The sequence below is a fragment of the Capra hircus genome, chromosome 28, assembly GCF_001704415.2.
Source record: "Capra hircus breed San Clemente chromosome 28, ASM170441v1, whole genome shotgun sequence".
NCBI classification, from domain to species: Eukaryota; Metazoa; Chordata; class Mammalia; order Artiodactyla; family Bovidae; genus Capra; species Capra hircus.
Genome location: NC_030835.1, coordinates 15622662 through 15644877, shown reverse-complemented (window position 1 = coordinate 15644877; position 22216 = coordinate 15622662). Strand labels below are relative to the sequence as shown.

General features: G+C 39.4%; 2 protein-coding genes across 3 annotated transcripts in view; one reads left to right on the top strand and one right to left on the bottom strand.

The window, feature by feature from the left end:
• On the bottom strand, window positions 1023-21492 carry AP3M1 (adaptor related protein complex 3 mu 1 subunit). 2 transcript variants are annotated; one of them, XM_005699225.3, is made up of 9 exons: window positions 21130-21492; window positions 12960-13235; window positions 12088-12259; window positions 8422-8559; window positions 6887-6972; window positions 6073-6206; window positions 5026-5233; window positions 3566-3710; window positions 1023-3098 (listed from the first exon to the last, which is right to left on the bottom strand). In XM_005699225.3, exons 2-9 carry the CDS (start codon window positions 13230-13232, stop codon window positions 2998-3000), a joined length of 1257 nt encoding a protein of 418 aa, XP_005699282.1. In that variant the 5' UTR covers window positions 13233-13235; window positions 21130-21492; the 3' UTR covers window positions 1023-2997. The 2 variants fall into 2 exon arrangements, with proteins under 2 accessions (XP_005699282.1, XP_005699283.1); XM_005699226.3 differs by lacking the exon at window positions 21130-21492 and adding an exon at window positions 20709-21100.
• Window positions 21585-22216, top strand: part of ADK (adenosine kinase) — a 544457-nt gene continuing 543825 nt past the window's right edge. Inside the window, exon 1 of the mRNA XM_005699227.3 lies at window positions 21585-21710. Within this exon, the coding sequence (XP_005699284.1) occupies window positions 21646-21710 (65 nt within the window). The 5' untranslated portion in view covers window positions 21585-21645. The remainder of the gene's footprint in view (window positions 21711-22216) is intronic.

The following is a 22216-nucleotide window of genomic DNA, read 5'->3' as shown; positions in this document are numbered from 1 at the left end:
AGTCTAAGGATCCAAACAGGGCTGTGAGGCAGAGCTAGCTTCTGGGGACATAGTCCTCTTCTTGCTTGAGGAAGCTCAAAGAGTAGGAACAGGTTCTTGAAGTGGAGCTGGGACATCAGTATTTTTGATTGATTTTCTAGATCCAAATATCACTAAAGAGGGAGAGGACTGCTGACTACATGTATCACTGCTTTAACTTGGAAAAGCTGCTGACTAGGGAGGCAGATTCTGGGTGTTCAACTTACAGAGAAATGTCCAAGGCTACTGAATTAGCTCAGCAGTATCTGGAAACAGTAGTCATGGCCTCATTTTTGCTCACCATATGTTCACTGGTGCGGCCTTCCTCCTGCATTCTCATTCTTCTCAAATCAGATGACTCAAAGGACTACAGGATCACTATCTTCCATGGATTCTTCTACAGTGGCACTTAAAGAGAACCCATCACATGAACTTCCTTTGAATAAAACGATGGTGACTCCTTTATGCAGAAAATAAGCTTTTGGGTTATACTCCCTTAAGAATTAGAACAAGAAGCTATTCTTGAACTATCTGGAATTCTGCGCTTGAAAAATACTTCATTACGATTAAGTACTCATGGATCTTAGTTGTCAGCAGGTGGTGGTAGGGAGAGGAGCTCCGATCACTTCTTCAGTCTGGGCTGGAAGGGTGAATCTTAGATACGGGCTATTAACATAGTCAGTCAGGAGAGAAGCATTTGGAAGTGCTTTGCTGCAGCCTTCACACCTCGTGTGATGATGCTGGGTAAAACAGGATCACGGCTCAGCTGCTAAAGAATCCAGCTGCCATGTGGGAGACCTGGGTTTGATCCCTGGGTTGGGAAGATCCCCTGGAGAAGGGAAAGGCTACCCACACCAGTACTCTGGCCTGGAGAATTTCATGGACTGTATACCATGGGGTTGCAGAGTCAGACACAACGGAGCGAGTTTCATTTTCAGCCTGCTTGAACACTGAGGCATGTGCATCTAAGAATGCTCAATTAACAGTCAAGCTAAAAACAGTCAACTTGTTGCTTTCATCTTTTTATTGACAGTGTAGCCAGAGCTGGAGAAAGGACTTACTGGATTCCATCAAATTAATAAATACAATAATTTAATTGTAAAAGGAAACAGTCTCCTTGGAAGTTTTAGCAGAAGTTACTAGAGGCAAGGGACTCTTGGCATACAATCTGCTGGGATTTGGGAGGGTAGTAGAGAAAGAAAATTAGTCCATATATGGATGGTTGAGGGATTCTGCAGAAAGAAGAACAAATGTATTGATCGCTCTTTTGAGGTATGAACTCTGAAAAGGAAGACATTAAAATGAAAAGCAACTGAACTTGGTAACCAACCTTATGCAAAGGGAATAAACATTTGGCAACATCTTAATTTTAGCTGCCAAGCTGATACTGGTTGTCCTATAAATTGCAAAACATGATCTTTCATATTAGATGGAAGGCAGGCTTGGTGCCATAGGCAGGCAAAGAATGCTGCTGTGCAGTGGGCTCCCTGTATCAGCACCAACCACCAGCCCTTGACAGGAGAATGGGGTGAGTGGAAGGGCTACTGTTAGCATATGGGAAAGGGAATTATAAGTTGAGAAGAACAAAATGAATGGAGTTACAGGGAGAAAACTAGTCGCAAGACCAAGCACTTAGATCTTAACTTTATTCTTCATGTCTAATGAACCAAAATAAGTGGGCAAGGACTTCTAAGTCATCCAAGTTAAATGATAACTGCGGGCTGACTCGCCAACCACAAAGATCAATACAGGTTTATCAATGTTACTGAGGATTTTGTTTCTGCCTCATTATATATGTACTTTCACCTACTTGGTCAGTAGAGATATTTAAGTATTCCAGTGACAGTTTCAACAGCAGTTTCAGAGAGGAATCTTTTGACTATAGCCTTGGGTAGCACACACTACGTAAAGGGAGTCCCCCTGAAAGCAAAGAATGTAGGCAAACTGAATCCATTATGAAAAGGAAAGAAAAAAGATAAAAGATTAAAAAAATAATAATTTGACAGTATTGAGGCAGGCACATTTTGTTCCTTTAGCTGAACTAGGGCATGAGGGCTTTAGGCTAATTGGTTCTAAGTGGTATTAGACAAGCTTTATAAAACATGAAGACGGCAAAGGTTCACTTAAGTTTCTCTTTTACTACGTTAGTTTGCTCAAAATCTCAAATGCTTGTGCTTGCAATAACTTCCTAAAAGCAGAAGTAGAAGTAGTGTTCCCTTTTATTACCTTAGAGCATTTGCCCCTTTGATACAAATGACTTTTACTGTGCTAACAGATGAGCTAAGTGGCACAAAACTGAGAGTGTACTTCCTGCAGCAAGGTCCCTATAAATCAAAATCAGCTTTACATAAAAATCTTATTTATAAAAAATACAATACCAAGTACAGTGAGAATGGAGCATGGAGCAGCAGTGCTCCCTGCCAGGGCCATGTGGAGTGGCTTTTGCTACAGTGCTTGCTTAATGGCACAAGTGAAAAGCTGAATAAGGCAAACACTTGAAGAGGCAGTTTTTTGTAAACTTCTTGGGTGGGAGGAACTATTCCTCTCTTGGGACAGATGATTGGGGATGGCTACGATCAAGTGTGACATTGGGCTCCACTTGATACATCACGTTACAGACTAAGACAGCGTCTGCTGGCTGAGACCGGTTCACTTGTTTTAGGGGAGAGGTTATCACTGTAGACTTCTGCCTTGACTGTTACAATGTGCAGCCTCTAGCTGGTGCCTTCCTATGGAGGAAATCACCTCTAAAACTTTCCTAAGTGACAAGGTACAAATAAGCTAAGTCATTCAGAAGTTTCCTTAGCTTAAAGTTCCTTAAGAACCCTGCATTGATAACTAAGCAACTTTGTTAGCGGTGTGTGGCTAGACACAAATGCTTTAACTAGAATATGTATTCCCACCCAATTGGTACCTAATAGTAATACATTGTGATGATGCCTGGAAAACAAATAAATCTTCAGCAATTCTGGCCTCTTCTCATGTCCTCACTTGGAACTTTCCAGCTTTTGTGACGTATTTGACTCCTTTAAATGGCTTATATTTCTCCCCATACATGTCCAAGCGGTTTACTTTTAAGCCTGTGTCAAAAGGAACACATAAGGAAAGGAACAAATTACAGTCCTGGTCACACCACCCAATACAATATTTGCCTAAGAAACAGAGTTTACTACACAGTAAATCTGACATCAGCCAGTGTCCGTTTCAAGATCTGGAAGCAATGTTCCTTCTAGTATTCACAGATTCAAGTACTAGGAGGGTATGATTTTAGTTCAGATTCCCATGTGGACAAGCAATGTCTTTTAAGGCTAATTCTACTTTCTTTGAGTATAAATGATTTCTTTCTTTGTGCCTGAATGAGGGTAGGGGTGAAGGGAAGCTATGTGAAATAAGGTGCTCTCCAAAATCACTCTCAAAAATCAAGGTGAGAGGCATACTGGAGTTGTTGCTCTTTGAAGAGACGGAATGTCAGTTACTCTTCTAAGCTCCTAGCAGCTGACCTCAGCAAAACTCAGTTAACCCTTACACACATCAGATTTCTCCTTACCTGAAATAGCAAGCTGTTGGATCTTGAACTGTATGTTGAGGCTTGGATTCTCTTCTGGCTTGGGTGCCCCAGACTGTAAATTTACCAGTCCTTTAAGACTGGGGAGCTTTTGTGGGGTGATTTTCCCCACATCCCACGTTAGTACCTTAGAAAGAAAAAAACAAAAAACATTCTGAACTATTTATTTATTTTTTGGAACTATTTATTAAAGACAAATGTTCAAAGACAAGGTTCAAAGACCATAAACTTCTGTAGAAAATAAAGCACAGTGTCTTGGAATAAGAGACCTGGGATTCCCACTGAGTTTTACCACTAGTTAGTTCTGTTATGGGAAGTGAAAAAAGGAGTAGATGCATTTGTTGAGCATCTACTTTTGGATATAATACTGTGCTCAGCACTATTCACATGCTGTCTCAGAAGTCTGTGATGTAAAACTGTCTAATTTTGACAAACAAAGAAACTAAAGCTGGAGTCAGATGACTTGCTGAAGGTCACATAGCTAGAGGAAAGGTTGGGATTTGAACCTAGGGCTATCTGGTATCAAACATCCTTTCCACTATGCCATCTTTACTGTTTCTCTCTGGGCTTAAGTTTAGTTTTCTGTAAAATGAGAAGATGGGCCTAAATCAGTGCTTTTAAACTTTTAGTGATGGAACCCTTTGTTCAAATGAAATACTCAGTGAGGGAGCTCAGTAACAGATGAGAAAATAAAGCTGTTATGGTTGAAGCTGGGGTGAAGGCTAGGGATCTGGAGCTCCTGCTTAATTTCTCAGCCCTGTGTGGTCTCTGGGGAGATTCTTTGACTCCTTAGGAATAGATTAGATGATCTTTAACATTCAATGGTTTTATAGTTAAATAAAAAAAGACTTTTCATTTACTATGCAGCTCAATGACTCTATTGAGGAAAAGAATCATTTCTTTACCCAAGCAGGAAGCAGAGAGAAAAATCAGCTTTTACAGTTTCTCTGAACTCCCTCTGCTAGAGACAAATATATAGAGGGTGAGAAGGCAACTTTCCTAGTCAGCATCCTCTGTGGAAGAGTATGAAATAATGCTTTTAAATTAAAAAGGAAGAGAAAGGTCTTAATTTCTTAACAATTAATACACTGTAATATCTATTAACCATTAATAGATTATTATATGCACATAATGCTTTTCTCTTTTTAAAAAGTTTTTATATCTTCCTCATTGAAGAGTTAGTGAACCTCTGGATTATCAATGTATAAGAAAAGGCAGATTCTGAAGGAAGAAGGAATGAATCTCACTTTTCTGCTCATCGACTTAGCAGCAGATGCAAGATTCTCTCCTGTGGCAGAGCACAGCACAATCGGCATTCTAGGCTGGTAGAGCTTTAATTTCAACCAAGATATTAGACCCTTCCCTCTGTCCTCCCATGTTCCCAAATCACAAAATAAGGATTGCAGAAACACTTGCTCACTCTTGATTTTAGGTGACTGTACCTTGGTAACTGGATCAAATGTATAGCTGCCTTGTGTCGGTGTCAGGTTCATATTCAACACAACTTTCGGCATGTGAACGGTCACCGTGATGCTTTCAATAGTTTTCCCCATATTCTGCTTTGGTCCAATTGTAATATCAAATCTACCACAAGAACTGTTCTCCTTAAAACTGATACTATGTTTCACATATACTGGTATTGCCACTAGACTAAAAAGAGAAAGACAGACACAACCACAAGAAACATACAATTAATAGTGTGAGCTCTGGAGGTGGCACGAAAACCCTAGTATAGAATATCCAATACCCGCAGAACCCCAGGTTCAGTATCTGAGCCAGGGCAGTTGAGTATAGCAGTGTTGTGGAACCACTGTGCCAGAAATTATACAATTTCTGAGCAGTAAGTATACAAATCAAGATATAAAATTATAGCATCAATAACTGGCACAAACAGTCCTGGTTTCAAGAAATGAATTAAGATCCCAGAGAAAGATAATTTAGAATTACACAAACTAAATATATCAGTTTCTCTGTGGTAAGAGCCAAGAAAAAATTCCTCTGCTTTTAAGTTCTGTTTTGATGTTGTCCAAATACTTTCTGATGTTTTCAAGGGACAAACCAGCTACAACCCAGGATGCTAAATCATTCATTTAAACCTCAGTGCAGAGAAGAGTGACTTCAAGCCAGTTAGTTGAGGGATGTCCTGGAGAGCTACAGGTAAGTCTGTCTCCTTCTATCAGCCATAATGTCCACAGATCATAGTAAAATTATGGCATGGGTTCATGGTTTCGTCCAGGTTATGCATGGTCCCAAATGCTTGCTCTCAGGTATATATTTACTATTACTCTATACTCTTAAGATTCAAAGTATACTAATTATATTTTCCGCATATATTTTCACCAGTTCGTTCTGGGTCTCCTGGTGAGCAATGGCTAAAGGGAGCAATGGTGAATTCAAGTAACCAACTGTTAGAATGAAACAGGGAAAAAGTGAGTTCTGCACAGCACACTGATAGATGACAGGAGATTATGGTTGATACAACAACATACTTCTGTGAGCTGACACGGTATGATATGAGTCGGAAGTTTCCATCTGGAGGAATAAATGACAAAACTCTTTCAGATTCCCAACGCTTGAACCGAATGCAGGGGTGGAAGCTGACATCATCTAGAAGCCTTGGATTCTGCCACGGAAAAGAGAAGACGAGCATATTCATAAAGTATAATGAATATGGCAACTCTAGTCAGATACATTATGAGATCTGAGAAATATGCTTCCTTAAGATAAAGCAGTCATGTAAGTTTATTCAGGCTTATCGTTTCACAATGCTTTCAAGTGTACAAATATTTTATATACATTATTATTTGAATTTCAATAATTCAATTCCAGTAATTCCCATGAGGTAGAAAATGTGAGTGGTTTCATTTCCACTTCATAGATGAAAAAACTGAGGTTCAAAGAAAGCTCAAGGCCAGGACGAGTTAGAGGCAGAGACAGCATCAGGGCTCAGTTCTCTTAGCAGTTCTCAGTAGTGTAGCATGCTGAATCTAAAATGATGAAAAGATCAATGCCTTTTCATACCAACAGAGCAGATAACCACTCAGTAAAAGCAGCACTACATATCCGCAGCAGCCAGCCAGCCATTTAAGCTACATCTAACATACTCAGAGGCAAAGCCCTCTCCGCAGCCTATCCATAAAGGCAGTGCTCATCATGTAAGCTACTGTCTTTGGAAGCTGTGCTAGGAATCCTTCTTACATAATCCAATGTGATCTGAAAGAAGCATGTATCAGTATTTATCATTTCATTTAGTACTTCATATATATTAGGCATGAAGGAGTTACAAAACAGAGCAGAACTTACCATGAAAGAAAGGGAAAGGTCAGGCATTCCAGAGAGCTTAATGCAAGCATCGATGACCCCCTGAATTTCTGCAAAGACTGTAGATCCTAAAGGAATAATAAAGGTATCACTGGAATATGCATGCATTCTAGTAAAGTAGCTCTACCCTACTAGAGCTATCACTGTATCTGAAGTAATGGAGATATCTCCCAGGTGTCAGATATACTGAAGCTTTGCACATCTATTAAAAGGTTAGTGGACAGAGGATCCATTACACCAGTTTAGACAACTTCTTTACTGAGTGCCAAGGCTGTTCCTATCTCCGGTTAGAACAGGATGATTCTAAGGAAAATCAAACCCATCCTTATCTTTATAGAGTCAGCCTTGTAAGACTGCTGGATGTGAAGTTAAAATACTTTTTTTCCACTGACTTTTAAAATTAAAAAAAAAATATTCAATTTTTAAAGGTTACTTTCCATTTATAGTTATTACAAAACATTGGCTATATTCCCTGTGTTTTACAGTGTACTTGTGAGCCTGTCTTACCCCCAGCTGATTGTACCTCCCATTTTCCCACCCCTTTATTGCCCCACTCCACACTGGTAAACACTAATCTGTCCTCTGTATCTGTGAGTCTGCTTTTTTTTTGTTAAATTCATTTGTTTGTTGTATTTTTTAGATTCCACATATAAGTGATATATAGTATTTATCTTTCTTTATCTGGCTTATTTCATTTAGCATAATGTTCTTCAAGTTCATCCATGTTGTGCAAATGGCAAAATTTCATTCATTTTTATGCTGAGTAATTTTCCATTGTGTATATATATACATCTTCTTTATCCATTTATCTGTTGATGAACACTTAAGCTGCTTCCACATCTTGGCAACTGTAAATAATGTTTGTTTGAACATTTTTTTTTGAAGTTCAAATATTTTAAATAAAATTAGCCAAGTTTCTAATGAAATGTTAAGAAGTAGGAACCATAATTCTTTAACAGTACAGCAACTATTCCATACAATGGAATTTTTATAATAAAAATGAAACTCACTGTAGAGATAATTGTCTGTAATTCACAGTAAGTCATTTTCACATACCAACTAGTGGTGTGACCTTTAACAGGTTATTTAACTCTTCTAAGTCTCAGTTTCCCCATACATAACATGTGAGAGTTGGACTAGGTATCTTTAGTAAAATATTACGATTCTAATACAGTACTGTTCTTCAGTCTGGGGTCTTTACTAGAAGGACTGCACACAAAGTGGTTGTAAAAACTATGGTGCATAGTAGACATACATTACATATCAGGCTGGAGAAACGGCAAGATAAATGAATACACGATAACTGGCTTAAAGTAAGGTGATTTACTCTGATTTACAAACGTTTGGCATTTCTCAACTAGTGGTTATGAAAATTGTATGTAACCCCTGGGCAAAATAAACAGATTTGAAAACGAATGCCTTTCCGGTAAATGATACTGCCAAGGGATATCAGTTTTCTGTTCCGCTTCTGTCACCTGAATGGTTTTCCCCCGATAAGAAAACATGCACCCAATTACCTGATTTATCTATAATTGCATCTATTTCTTCAACAACATCAAAATAGGCTTCATTGTTTGTGTACTTTACCCCTGCGCGGCGCCACGGAATGTTGGACAGCTGCCCAGTGGGGAGTGTGTCCCCAACGTTACTACTGCCTAGAAATGAGAAAAATAGAAAGCAAAGCTAACATATAAAACGGTCAGAAAAAAAACCTCAAATAGTTTAGCTGCTTGTTCAGTGTTTGGGTTTCTCTCCACTGAAGTTGTAAATGGTTTACAGAATTGTCAGAGGCATATCCATGTCAACATGATCAAATTTCTAGAAGACAGAAATAGGCCACATGGTCCTGTGCTCGTCTGCCAAGCCAGGTCGGATTCATTTGCTTATCTTTTGCTTCCTGTGTGCTACAGCAACCTAACCTAATTCCAGTGGCTCAACAACGGACTCTCCTCCTGCTGCCACTAATGGAAACAGGCGAGATGTTTCAGAATCCTTAGCTGATTAAATGTTTGCACTGAGAATACAGAGTGATAAGTAGGCCATTTGGTGTTCAGCTTGAATTATACATGAGATGCTGCCAAACAGGTCTCTCATGTGGAGAGTAACTGGATGTGGAGTAACTGGATGAAGAACATACTCTGGCCTTTTAACATTTTGAGGTCAGCACATTCATATGGTACCCATATGTGATATGGAAAATATTCAAAATCTGGCTAATTTCCTGGTAAACTGACATATGTCTGAAAATAAGTCTGGTTGTCCAAAACATATACCCTTGAGCTGTGACACTTAAACATTCTGGTTAATTTACATTTCCAACTCAAAAGTAGTACATGTTTAACAACAACAACGACATGTGAAAAATTAAGAAAAGTAGCTAAAAACTATCTTCCTATTATAAAAATATAGCTACTATTAACATTTTGGTATATGTATTTCTTCAAACATTTCCCTCTGGAGAAAGTAATGGCAACCCACTCCAGTGTTCTTGCCTGGAAAATTCCATGGACAGAGGAGCCTGGGGCTTGGCGGGTTACATGACTTAGCGACACACACACACACAACACACACAACACACGCCTGGGGCCTGGCGGGTTACAGTCCATGGGTCGCAGAGAGTCAGACAAGACTTAAGGCACACACACACACACACGCACGCACGTGCGCGCGCGCGCACACACACACACACACACACACACACACACACAGGACAGAGGAGCCTGGGGCCTGGCGGGTTACAGCCCATGGGTCGCAGAGAGTCAGACAAGACTTAAGGCACACACACACACACACACACACACACACACACACACACACACCACACACCACACCACACACACACACACAGAGGACAGAGGAGTCTGGGGCCTGGCGGGTTATAGTCCATGGGTCGCAGAGAGTCAGACAAGACTTAGCGACACACACACACACACACACACACACACACACACACACTCTCTCTCTCTCTCTCTCTCTCTCTCTCCCTCAGAGCAGGCTGCATCTATTATTTTTCTTCTATTTTGATAATTTTTCTTTCTTTTTGATTTCACTGTAAAATATATAATTGACCCTTGAACAACACAGGCTTTAGGGGTGCTGATTCCTGTGCAGATGAAAATCCATATATGATTTTATAGTTGGCCTTCTCAAAACGTGGTTCTGCATTAACAGATTCAACCAACTGCGTGGACTGTGTAGTACTATAACATGTATTTATTGAAAAAAATCTAGATTTCAGTGGACTCTTGCAGTTCAAACCCATGTCTGGTTGTAGTTGCAGTCCAATCATACATACAACTTTGTAGTGTGATTACGCTGATGATCCTGTCTCCAACACTGCTGCTTTCCAGAATTTTCTAAAAAACACTGCTTTAATCTTCCTTCTCAAACCCTTGAAATGCTATCCCACTGGTTTTATGATAAAAGCTAAATATTTAGCCTAGTATTCAAGGGTTTCCTCAACTTAACTTTTTATCTCATGACTCAACTGAAAAACAGCTCTGCTTCTATTAAACAGGTTAACACAATTCAAGATTTTTCCACTGTGTTTTTTCTCATATGGCTCTATCTATGAAGAATGTTCTTATTCTTCCCTCCCTTCCTAAATTCTTTTGATTCTCCAGATCCCTGCCCTAAGGCCACCCACTACAGTTCAAGAGAGATTACTTCACCCACTGAACCACTCTCTTGATCTTTATTGTGTATTATAAACTTTAGAATTTTTTTTGTGGGGATATTTATTTATAATTATGGGCAACTTGTTATGATTGTGCGCTTTTTTTTTTCCTTTCTTGGCAGTGCTGCATAGCTTGTGGGATCTTAGTTCTCCAACCAGGGAATGAACCCAGGTCCCAGCAGTGAAAGCACCAAGCCCTAAACCCCTGGCCCACAAGGTATTCCACACTCCCTCTTTTTTTCATTTAATAGCACATGATGTGTACCCTCTAATGTCATGACACTGTCTAGAAAGTTATGGAATTGTTTTTCAGAATCTTACACTGTTATTTATATGTTTTAATTTTTTCCCCTCAGTTTCTCATCCAGAGTTTACATTTTAGGAGCAAAGAAATCTCGTCTTATCTTTCCTTAAATTTCTCCTGACACTTATTCTTGAGGATGAGGATGAATAATGGAAAGATCACTTTCTTATAGACCTTGCTTACACATTTTTTAGGCCAGTGCGCTTGGAAAGGAGTTTGCAATGGTGGATAGTATGCATGGGGTATATATACGGAGTGGTACTTAACAGTTCATAGAAATTTTTCTCTAGAAGACTTTGATACTTTCAAAAGAGTATTGTCATCTGAATAGCTCTAATTTCTAGCTATACTTGAGAATTAAAGCAAAATTAGAAGTTTGCAACACAAGTACAAGGCCCATAATGCATGAAATCTCACAAATACACTTATTTTCTCTTTAATACATCTTTTATATGTGTAAAATAAAGACCTGAAGGAGGTAACATATACTCTATGGTGCAGAATCCTAAACTTTCTATACTCTAGTAATTGTGCGGTATGCAGTGGTAAAGAATCCGCCTGCCAATGCAGGAGATGCAGGCAGCATGGGTTCAATTCCTGGGTCAGGAAGATCCCCTGGAGAAAGAAATGGCAACCCATTCCACTGTTCTTGCTTGGTAAATCCCATGGACTGAGGAGACTAGAGGGCTACAATCCAAAGAGTTTGGACGTGACTTAGTGCCTGACACAGGGTAATGCCAGTTTTAAAATGCTACTTTTTAAATTTTATTTTTTGTTTTTTCCCCAGCTTTATTGAGATGTAATTGACATAGAACAGTGTATTAGTTTAAGGTATACAACATAATTATTTGATACATATATTACAAAGTGATTACTATAATAGTTAACAGCAGCCACTACACTGGCTTATGGTTAACTGGGATAATTTATTCAGTGTTACTATTCAGTGTTAAACAATAGTAATAATATTGCTGTAGTTTTGAAGCAAAACTTATAACAAAAGAGTAATAACCAAAAACTCTATCATTTAAGATATAGGCTCTTTTCAAGAAAAGAAACATACTGATATATCCATTTTAACATTACCACTAACTATAATTCTGGCCAAAATGGACTACCTTAATAATCTGCCAGATCACAAGCAAAAATGAATTGTTTATGAAGTTTTAATGGCTTAGTTCCTAATAGACTGTTTTACCTTACCTGTGATAGAGTTGACGACAGAACGCAGAATTGTTGGTGGTTTAATCAATTCTTTCAAGATGTTAGATTCAGTAGCCAGTGGAAATCCATTGTCCAGCATTTCTTCCAGGAGCTCATATACTATGACCACATTATCCTTAATTGCAGCCTCCGAACACTCACCAAAGTAGTCCTAATAAAACATACATAGTATTGCACAATGGAAGGCATGAAAAAGGTTTGCTAAATATTTTTTATTCTATTATAAAGGGCATATTTACAGTAGCATAATTCACTGTTTAAGATGTTGAAAATATGTAAACCAGAGGGAAAAAAGCCGTCTATAATTCTATATACTATTTCTCAATATTTTCTTAATATTTTTAGGTTGAACTGAATTCCTACTACAAATTATGCCAGAAAGTACACTGAAATGTTAAAACAGAATAAGAACTATAAACTTCATTTTCCCTGATTAGGTACTCCAAAAAACACAGATCAGTTTTAAACTACTGGTACATTAAGCAAGACAAGACAAAAAATAAAATGTAAGTAATGCAAGATTTCATAACCTATAAAAACTTTGGTGCCATTCAAAGAATTGCATGTGGAGGGCACTATTATTTCCTGATGACATAATTTATAATACATTAAAAAAATACAGTTTCTATGACCATGAGATTGTTCTGTTCTCTTAAAACAGGGGCAGCCATGTGTACTACTTGTATACCCTATTAAAAAGGTTTACGTTTTATGAACTTATGCTTAGTTGGAAAGAAGAGGGACAGAGAGACAGGGAAACAGACTATATATCAAAATTAAAGAATATAATTATGTCCCACCTCCAACTAACTTGAATAATCCAAATTCAAAAGACTTGATGAATAACCAACCTGAAAAGTGTCAGCAACTCGATGTAGGAACTCAATTACAAAGAGAGGTGGTACTTCAGTCTGTATGACAGAGACAAAGAAGAGCTTATCCCGGTAGATACTGATGAGGTAGTGGTGAGGTGTTGAAATAACAGGTGGTACATTTTCAACATCAGCAGCTTTCTCTTGAGCTTCAAAGAAATAATCGCAGACAGACTGGCTCACGACGCTCTTCCAGTGCTTCTCTAGAAATATGTCACCGGAACAGTTTATGAGAAACAGACTGTGGATCATTTTCTGTGGGAGGAAAAATGTTTAAATTTAGTATGTATCAAAGAAAAGTATCTTTGTATTATCTGGACACCAAAACCAGACAAAGGCAATACAGGAAACTACAAACCAACATCTGTAGACAGAGGTAAAAATTTTCAATAAAATACTAGCAAACTGAATCTAGCAACATATAAAAAAGATTATAATCCTGACCAAGTGGGATTTATTCAAGAATGCAAGGCTGGTTCAACATAAGAAAATCAATCAATATACAATTCTCATAAAAGACAAAAATATAATTATTTCAAAAGGTACAGAATATCATTTGACAAAATCCAACCACCTTTGTGATAAAAACATTTAAACTAGCAACAGAAAGAAACTTCCTCAGCCTGATAATGAGCATCTGTGAAAATCCTTTAGCTACCATTTAATGCTTAAAGACCAAAAGCTTTCCCTTAATATAAAGAACAAACAACACTCCATTTTCACTACTTCTTTTCAACATGGTACTGGAGGCTCTAGCCATGACAACCAAGCAAGAAAATGAAATGCTGCAGCTATGTGCGAAAACAGTGTCGGGTTCTTCAAAAAGTTAAAGACAGAGTTACCAAATGACCCCACAATTCTACTTTATACTCAAGAAAACTGGAAACATATGTCCATACAAACACTTGCACACAAATGGTTGTAGCAACATTATTTATAACAGCCAAAGAGTGGAAATAATTCAAATGTATATCAATTGATGAATGGATTCATTAAACAAATAATGGATAAATAATACTGATATATATCTGAAATAAAATATTTAGCCATAAAAAAGAGTGAAGTACTAGTACATGCTACAGCAGAATGGATCTTTAAACATTATGCTAGCCAGATACAAAAGACCATAGACTGTATGATTCCATTTGTATGAAATGTCTAGAACAGGCAGATCTATAGAGACAGAAAGTAGGTTAGCCGTTGCCAAGGGCCGGGTAGAGGGAGAAGAATGGGGAATTACTGGTTTTACATTTCTTTTTGAGGTGATAAAAATCTTCTGGAATTAGAAATAATGGTTGTACAACTTTGTGACTATACTAAAAACTACTAAACTTCACATTTTTAGAATACTGTGCAGTTTAGTTTTTAGTATTAAAAGAGGTAAGTTTTAATTTATTTCAATTAACACAAAGTATTCTTTAATACTCTGCAACACACAAGTCTACCCCCAGATGGATTAACAGAAATATGTACAAATGTACACAACAAACATGCATAAAAATATGCTGTAGTAGTGAAGACTATTACTAGTTATTAACAGTAAATGGGAAAATTAATATATTAAAATGAAACAGCAATGAAAATGATGAATTATTGCTACATGAAACAAAATATGGACAAATCTTACAAATACAATACTGAACAAAGCCAGACACAAAAGGATACATGCAGTATGATTCTATTTATATTAAGTTCTAGAACAGACAAAACTACTCTATAGTTAAGAGAAATCAAATGGTTTCTATTATGAAGGAGAATGGGGTGGTGACTTAAGTGAGGCATAGGGTTGGCCTTCTAAGGTACTGGTAATGTTTTATTTCTTGATCTAGATGATGGTTACAAGTTGTGTTCATTCTGTGTTAATTTATTGGGTTTTATGTTAACAGCTTGAATACTTTCCTGAGTGTTAGTTATACTTCAAATAGAGTTTATTGTCCTTGTAATGTGGGAGACAGTGGACAAATATCTAATTACGTTAACTCGCTCCTTTCTTTTATATGAATAATATCAGTACCAGTAACTTAGTCTAGAGGTTCATTCATTCAAAATTACAGTGCTGAATGATAAATGTAACCTAAGGAGAAAGAATGTAAAATCTATTAATATAGTTTCTAAGCATGAAGACCAATTGCAAAGAGGAAAGGAAGAGTTTCCAGAATGAATTCAATTCTATCGACAGGGAAAACGATGACAACCTGACCAGTTCTTTTCAGAGGAAGTCATTTACTTAATGAAAGCAGTTGACATTTAAAGACTATCTGATGATTTCCTCTTCCCATGTGGTGCATGTTGAATAGTTATTAATTTAAATAATACTAATTAATAAAATGTGCTTTAGTAATTATTGTATTAATAATTATGGGTGCTGTTAATAGTTTAGGCTTCCTATTTATTAGAAAGAGAAAATGTTTCTTTGTTCAAAGGCATCTCTACTTAGCCAAGCAGTCAACTTTGATTGAGCTGGCAGCAATAAACCCTGACAGCTAAGGCTTTCAGTTCAGTTCAGTCGCTCAGTTGTGTCCGACTCTTTGCGACCCCATGAATCACAGCACGCCAGGCCTCCCTGTCCATCAACAACTCCTGGAGGCTTTGGACCTACTAAATTTTTCCAGATTAATAGCCATACTCAGTCACCCAGTCATGCCTGACTCTTTGTGACCCAATGGACTATAGTCTGTCAGTCTCCTCAATCCACAGGGTTTCCCAGGCAAGAATACTGGAGTGGGTAGCCATTTCCAGATAAATATCTGGAACCTGCTAAATGGTTCCACTTTATCTAGTCAGATGCCTTGTGTGTCAGTTGCCATTTGAGTAGCACCACTGGAATACAGAACTTGCTATTCAGAACCTACTGACTTTTAACTATTACCTCTGCTCTCTGATATGTTTAAAAAAAAAAGGAAAAGGGGTATCCAGAAATAATATCTGCGACTAAAGTTGCATTATGATACCTTTTGTGGAATAAAATTTTCATCTGAAATATAAAGTACGGATTAAAGTGGAACTTTTGTAATCAATGCAATGAGACCCAGATTTGAGCCATCTATGGAATATAGCATCTTTCACAATAACTAATTTTCAGCTTCAAAGTGTTTTATTCATTAAAGATAAATGAATTAATAATATCTAAAACTGAATACTTACTGTGGGCCACGCACTATGCTAGGCACTTTACTTACATTATCTTCTTTAATCCTCATAATCAACGCTACAAATACTTATCCCCATTTTGCAGATTAGACAAGAATGTCTGGAAATAAGTCAATTATCAAAGGTCATGCAGTAAGTATCAGAGCTAGGATTCAAACCCACATCCAGCTGAATCTTGAGCTCCTGTTCTTACTTGCCTCTTAGAAACTAATTATCATGAACACACTCTACCCTAGTAATATTTCCTGTAATGATGGCCATGTTCTCTACCTCTGCTGTCTAATATAGCAGCCACTAGTCACATGTGAACACTTGAAATGTGGCCAATGCAACTGATGTACTGAAGTTTTAATTTTAATTAAATTTAAGTAACTACATGGAGCTAATGGTTATCATATTGGACTGGGCAGCAAATGTGCTGTTTGAACTTAAAATTTAAGAGAATGAGTTGAAGGATATGTTTCTTGTTTAGTTAGAAGCCAAATGTATTCTTTTTTTTAAAAAAAATTTATTTATTTATTTGGCTGCTCTGGGTCTTAGTTGTAGCATGTGGGATCTAGCTCCCTGACCAGGGATTGAACCTGGGCCCCCTGCACTGGGAGCTCAGTCTTAGCCACTGCACCACCAGGGAAGTCCCCAAATGTATTCTAATAAATTACATAGAGCAGAAATTATGCTTGAGAGAGCTGACATAGTTATCTTCACCTATTTATCCTAAAGAAAGTATAGTTCGCATGGATCTTTGGTACTTTACTGCTACAATATACCCTAAAAAAGCTGCTTGTTGTTGAATAAGTGACTTCGTAGTTTCTTTATTTGAAGGGCCAGATTCCTACTTGTCGTCCTAAGCTGGTGAAAAATTCTTTCCAGGAAAAGTTTCCACCAAAGTTGTTTTTATTGGCACCGTCCAGGTCTCAGAAGAATAGAGTAAGTCAAACCACCATCTGGATTAACTGCTATTGTCCTGAGTGCTGAGATGAAAGCATAGTACTTGCACCTTTCAACAGCGCGCAGCTTTAAAACCGATCTTAATCTTCTATTATAGGGAAAGAGAACTTATTTCTTCTATCCACATTAAGACCAAGGGCCTAGTGCAAAAAACAAATACTACATGCAGCTGTGTAAATTAAGTTGTTTCTTTAGCTTCTTATCCTTTGCGTAGCCGCAGTTACTTCTTCCATTATTTTAATAAACTTTCTGGGAAAGCTACCACAACTATCATTTTGTTCCTAGTGACTTCAGAATCAGAAAACAGAATTCTCCCAGCTTATATTAAAGCCACTTAAGAAACTGTTTAGAGGCAGTTCCATCAGAGCTTCAATTGCACCTTAAATATTTCATAAACCCTCTTCACTGAATGTTGAACACATGCAGCCTGATGATTCACAAACAATGCAATCACAATAGTCAAAATACCCTTGGAAGAGAGTGACTAAAAAAGAAAATGTATTCCTTCTGTATATAACAGAATGGAAGCACAGAAGGGCATGTATCTAAGGTGAGAGAATGAAACCAGAAAATATTTTAGTCATTTTTAAACAATATTTGGACCATTGTTCATTCAACAAAGTTTTGTATGTTTTCTATATCAAGCAATGGGGATACAGTTGAATAAAACAGAGTCTCTGAACTCAAAGCATTCAGAGTTCAGCAAAGAAGGCAAACAATTTAATACAGTAAGATAACAGGGGAAAAACAGTGTGCTATAAAAATCCACAAGGCTTCAAGGTGAGAAAGAACATAAGATAAAGAAATCCAGTACAAATTTAGCAATTTCAGAAGGTGGATGGAGGTGGTGAGATAAAAATGGAGAAAAGCAGATATTGGTTCACTTTGTTCCCAGTGCAATGCAAAAAGTCATTTTTAAAATGGTTTTATGCAGGGGATTCATGCAATCCAATTTATAGTTTTAAGAAAGATCACACTATGGAAACTGGATAATTGGGCAATTGAATATTGTGACATTAGCTGAGAGATGACTTATGTGGTGGCCTACACTAGAGTGCTGACAATACAGATGAAGCAAAATGAAAAGGTAAGAGAAACATCTAGGGTTGAGAAAAGTTTTGGGGGCAGTGGACATGAGAGGGAAAAGGAGGAATTTAGTTCTGGTCCTATATAATCTGACCCAATTCCGGATATATTTGACCCCAATGGATATATTTAAAACACCACTGTATACAGAGGTCTGGTGCTTCAGAGGGAAGCCAAACTGGAGACAGATTTGTGAGTACTGTAACTATGATTTTTTATTAATGGAAATTATAACAAAAGGAGGCTAAAACTGCAAACAGAGAATGTGTATAGTAGAAGAGAACCTAGAGAAAGAACTTCAACATTTGAGAAGCATATGGGTCAAGTCGGCCTACAAAAAGAGTGACAAAATGTGGCTGAAGATGGATAAGAAAAAAAAAGGGGGCAGAGTTTTTAGTAACTAGAGTATGTCAGTCAGTGTGTTTCCAGAACAATGCAGCGGTAAGCATTTTAAATGGCACAAAGAGGTCAAGCTATCAGAAAAACTTAAAATATCTGTTATTTTACAGTGTTCCTCAACTTTTTTTTTCATTATTGCATCTGAAGAGGCCTTTTCAGAACCCCATTCATTATTAATTCCCCATTCCTCCATAAAATTATTAAAATCATAGAATATTTCTGTACACCTCTTTATGTACCATAAATATCTGTGCTTTATACATAAAAAGTATGATTTTTTTTTCCTCATAAGAAGCAAATTTTGTCCCTGATGAGAATGTACAATTTAGAGGCTATTGGTGATCTCAGTGAAAGAAGTTTCATTGTAGCTCAGTGGAACAGTGGCAAAAAGATATACTACAGTGGGCTGAGAAGGACATAGCAAGAAATGGGAAAAACAGAGATAAGGAGAGTAGATGATACAGTCCAAAACTATAGCTGTGAAGGAGATAAAAAAGCAAGAAAATAAAGGGGAATAGTTCATAAAGTTAAGGAAGGATATTTTTAAATGCTGAAGGAAAAATGTGAGTAGAAGGGAGGCTGATGATGTAGGAGAGAGGGAATAAGTTAAGGAACTCTGAGAAGGTAGGGGAGGATGGCACTGGGAAACTCAGTGAAAGCATGTGTCTTTCCTACAGAGAAGGGGCACTATTCCTTCTTTAAACAAAAGGAGAGCAGATTTGTATACTTGGTTGCAAGATGATGGCTTCTATTTTCTCTGTCCAAAAGAAGAAAAGGTCGTTTGTTGAGAAAGTGAATTTCTCCTCTCTACAAATACCATTTGTTATGTGTGAAGAGCTACTTAAATATATCTAGTCTGCAGGGAACTCCAACAGTCTATTATGTCGACTGTTTAGAAACCCTGTAAAATCGTAAGATTCAGTAAGAAAAGCTAAACCTTGTTGCCAAGAGAGCTTCCCAACTAAAGGGATATTAGGATTCCGGTAATTTTTCTCTCATCTCAATCCTCTACTTTTCCTATGGTTCAACTGAAAGTGTCCTCTGTCCTTTCCAACAGTAATCCTTTCACCTTTAATTCTGATCCCATCCCCTCTCCTCTCTTCCAAGGTCTTACTTCTTCTTTCTTGAATCTTTAATCTTATACATTAGTTACTTGCTCATAAAGTGCCTTGTATCCTTTAAAGCAAACAAACCCCAAACATTTTAGGGAGCTTGCAAACAATTTTTCTCTTCATGCTCCACATGAAGAAGCATTGGTCTGCACTTGCAGTCTCTCCTCTCAATAACTGACTCTTATTAAAGCAGTTCTTGCAAATGACCCAATGACTTCTTAATCATCAATTCCAACAACCTATTCTCAGACTTCAACTTCCTCCTTTGATCCTTGCAGCATTTCATGTCGCTGTTAGGTGTCTGCCAAACAAAACAAATACTTCTTACCAAATTATATGAAACTTCACCTGTTTTGGTTCTCACCTGGAAAGTTTCTTTCTGGTTTGCTTATCAGAATGTTTTTTTTTTCCAACCTTTCATCTCCATCTAAACTACTGTTTCAAAATGGATATAGCCCAAGTCCTACAAAATTCCTCCTTCTCATGTGGTGTTGTTTAGTTGCTAAGTCCTGTCCGACTCTTTTGCGACCTCATGGAACTGTGTAGCCCGCCAGGCTCCTCTGTCCATGGGATTTCTCAGGCAAGAATAATGGTGGGTTGCCATTTCTTCCTGACCCAGGGATCGAACCCGGGTCTCCTGCATTGGCAGACAGATTCTTTACCACTGAGCCACTTGGGAAACCCTTCTCAGGTGAAGACTACTAATTTGAAACAAGTATCAACAAGTCTTCCCTGTAGCTCAAAGGGTTAAGAGTTCTCCTGCAATGCAGGAGACCACGGTTCCATTCCTGGATCAGGAAGATCCTCTGGCGAAGGGAATGGCAATCCACTCCAGTATTCTTGCCTGGAAAATCCCATGGACAGAGGAGACTGGGGGGTTCGTGGGATCGCAAAGAGTCGGACACGACTGAGCAACTACTACTACACTATCAACTTCTTAATCAAGCTCCAACTTCAACCCAAATCCAACTGTCACCTCCTCAGTTTAGATTCCTATTAACTCATTTTTGAAGAACTGCAACACCCTTCTCACCGTATTCCCCGAGGCTCATCCAGGTGCCACCCTCTAACAGGAGGCCCGCTCGCGTCAGCTAGGGATTTTGTCCTCCAAAGCAAAAGCCTGGGGTTGAGGTCCGAGCTGTTAGTACTCCAGCTCTCCGTGCGTGACAAGACCTTTTCCCCGCGCCGAAGCACGACGAGCGACCCCAGTGAGCCTGAACCTCTTGAGCTTGAGGTCTGAAAACACTGGGCTGTTAGGTGCACCGTTCCCTTCCGGCCTAGCTGGCAAGAAAGACCGGAAGGCCGGGAGGAAGGCGCGGCTTCGGTTCACAGCACCAGAGGCGCTTCCACACCCCTGGCTGGAAGCCGGAGCTCTAGCTACTCAGTCTACTTCCCAGCTTTCGTGATGTCCCCTGTCCGTAGACCACCCCTCTCTCCCCCGCCCTCACACTCACCCCGGCTCCTGGGCCCGTCAGTGATTAGACGCGGGGTCCTCTCCGGACCGAGGCTGAGACAGCTGAGAAAGCCGCGAGGACCCTGCAGTTGGGATGCCCAGTAAATTGCCTGAGTAACAGCATCAATATAACCAATAGTTTTGGGAAGAGTAAACGAGCGGGAAGAAGCTGAATGAGAAGACGTCTTTTGAATTTTAGGATATCATCTTCTGAATCATCCAGGTCTAGAAGAATGGGAGCTTTCACCTCTTTTGGACTCAGGCGCTCATCTGTAGCCTAAACCAGTCTGGGGTGTCCCTCGAGTCGAGCGCGCGGGGTCTGGAAGAGCTGCGTACCAGCCAATGGGTAAGGCCAAGAGGTAGGGCCAAAAGACTGGGGCTGGGAGAGGCACAAACTGGGAGGAGCCAAAGGGGCGGGGTTTAGTGACAAGGAGGCGGTGATGCGGCCAGGGGGCGGGGAGAGGGAGCCGAAGGGGTGGGGCGAGCCCTGGAGCGTAAGTGAGGTGGGAGCGCGAAGATGGCAGCGGCTGAGGAGGAGCCAAAGCCCAAAAAGCTGAAGGTGGAGGCGCCTCCAGCGCTGAGGTGAGCCCTACCTGACATAGGGTGGAGGGCGACGATGCCTGCCGCTAGCCAGGGGCCACGTAGGGTTGCGCGACAGAGGCGCTGGGTGGTAACCTCAACCCCCGGCATGAGGCCAACGCACGGGACGGGTAGCTCTGGTAGTTGCCCGCCTGGCTGCGACCCTTTGCCCGCTGTCCGCCCAGTCTGGCCCAGTCGCCGCAGGCTCCTGAGACGCTCCGCCGCCCTTGACCAATCAGAGCGCCGGCCGGGGTGCGGAGCCGGCTTTGGGCAGGCTGCCGGCGCCACGTGGGAGCCCGCCCCCACTTGGCTATGCGACCCGGGAGGACCGGACCGGACCCGATCTGAGCCGAGTCAACCGCGGTCACCTCCTCTTCCCTGGGAGATGACGAGGAGAATGCCCAGCGACTGGCCTACCCTGAGGCAAAGATAGAATTCTTGGGTATTTTTCGTAAAGGTCGCGGAAGGGCGCTTTGACCTTCCTTTTAGCACTTAGGTAGATCTGAATG

Excerpts from the sequence above, each read along its gene's own strand:
- AP3M1 (XM_005699225.3), bottom strand. The coding sequence starts at position 13,232 with ATGATCCACAGTCTGTTTCTCATAAACTGTTCCGGTGACATATTTCTA. Across the intron at positions 6,207-6,886 it reads ACCTTTCCCTTTCTTTCATG|AATCCAAGGCTTCTAGATGA; the intron begins GTAAGTTCTGCT and ends TTTCCGTGGCAG. Across the intron at positions 5,234-6,072 it reads TACCGTGTCAGCTCACAGAA|TCTAGTGGCAATACCAGTAT; the intron begins GTATGTTGTTGT and ends TTCTCTTTTTAG.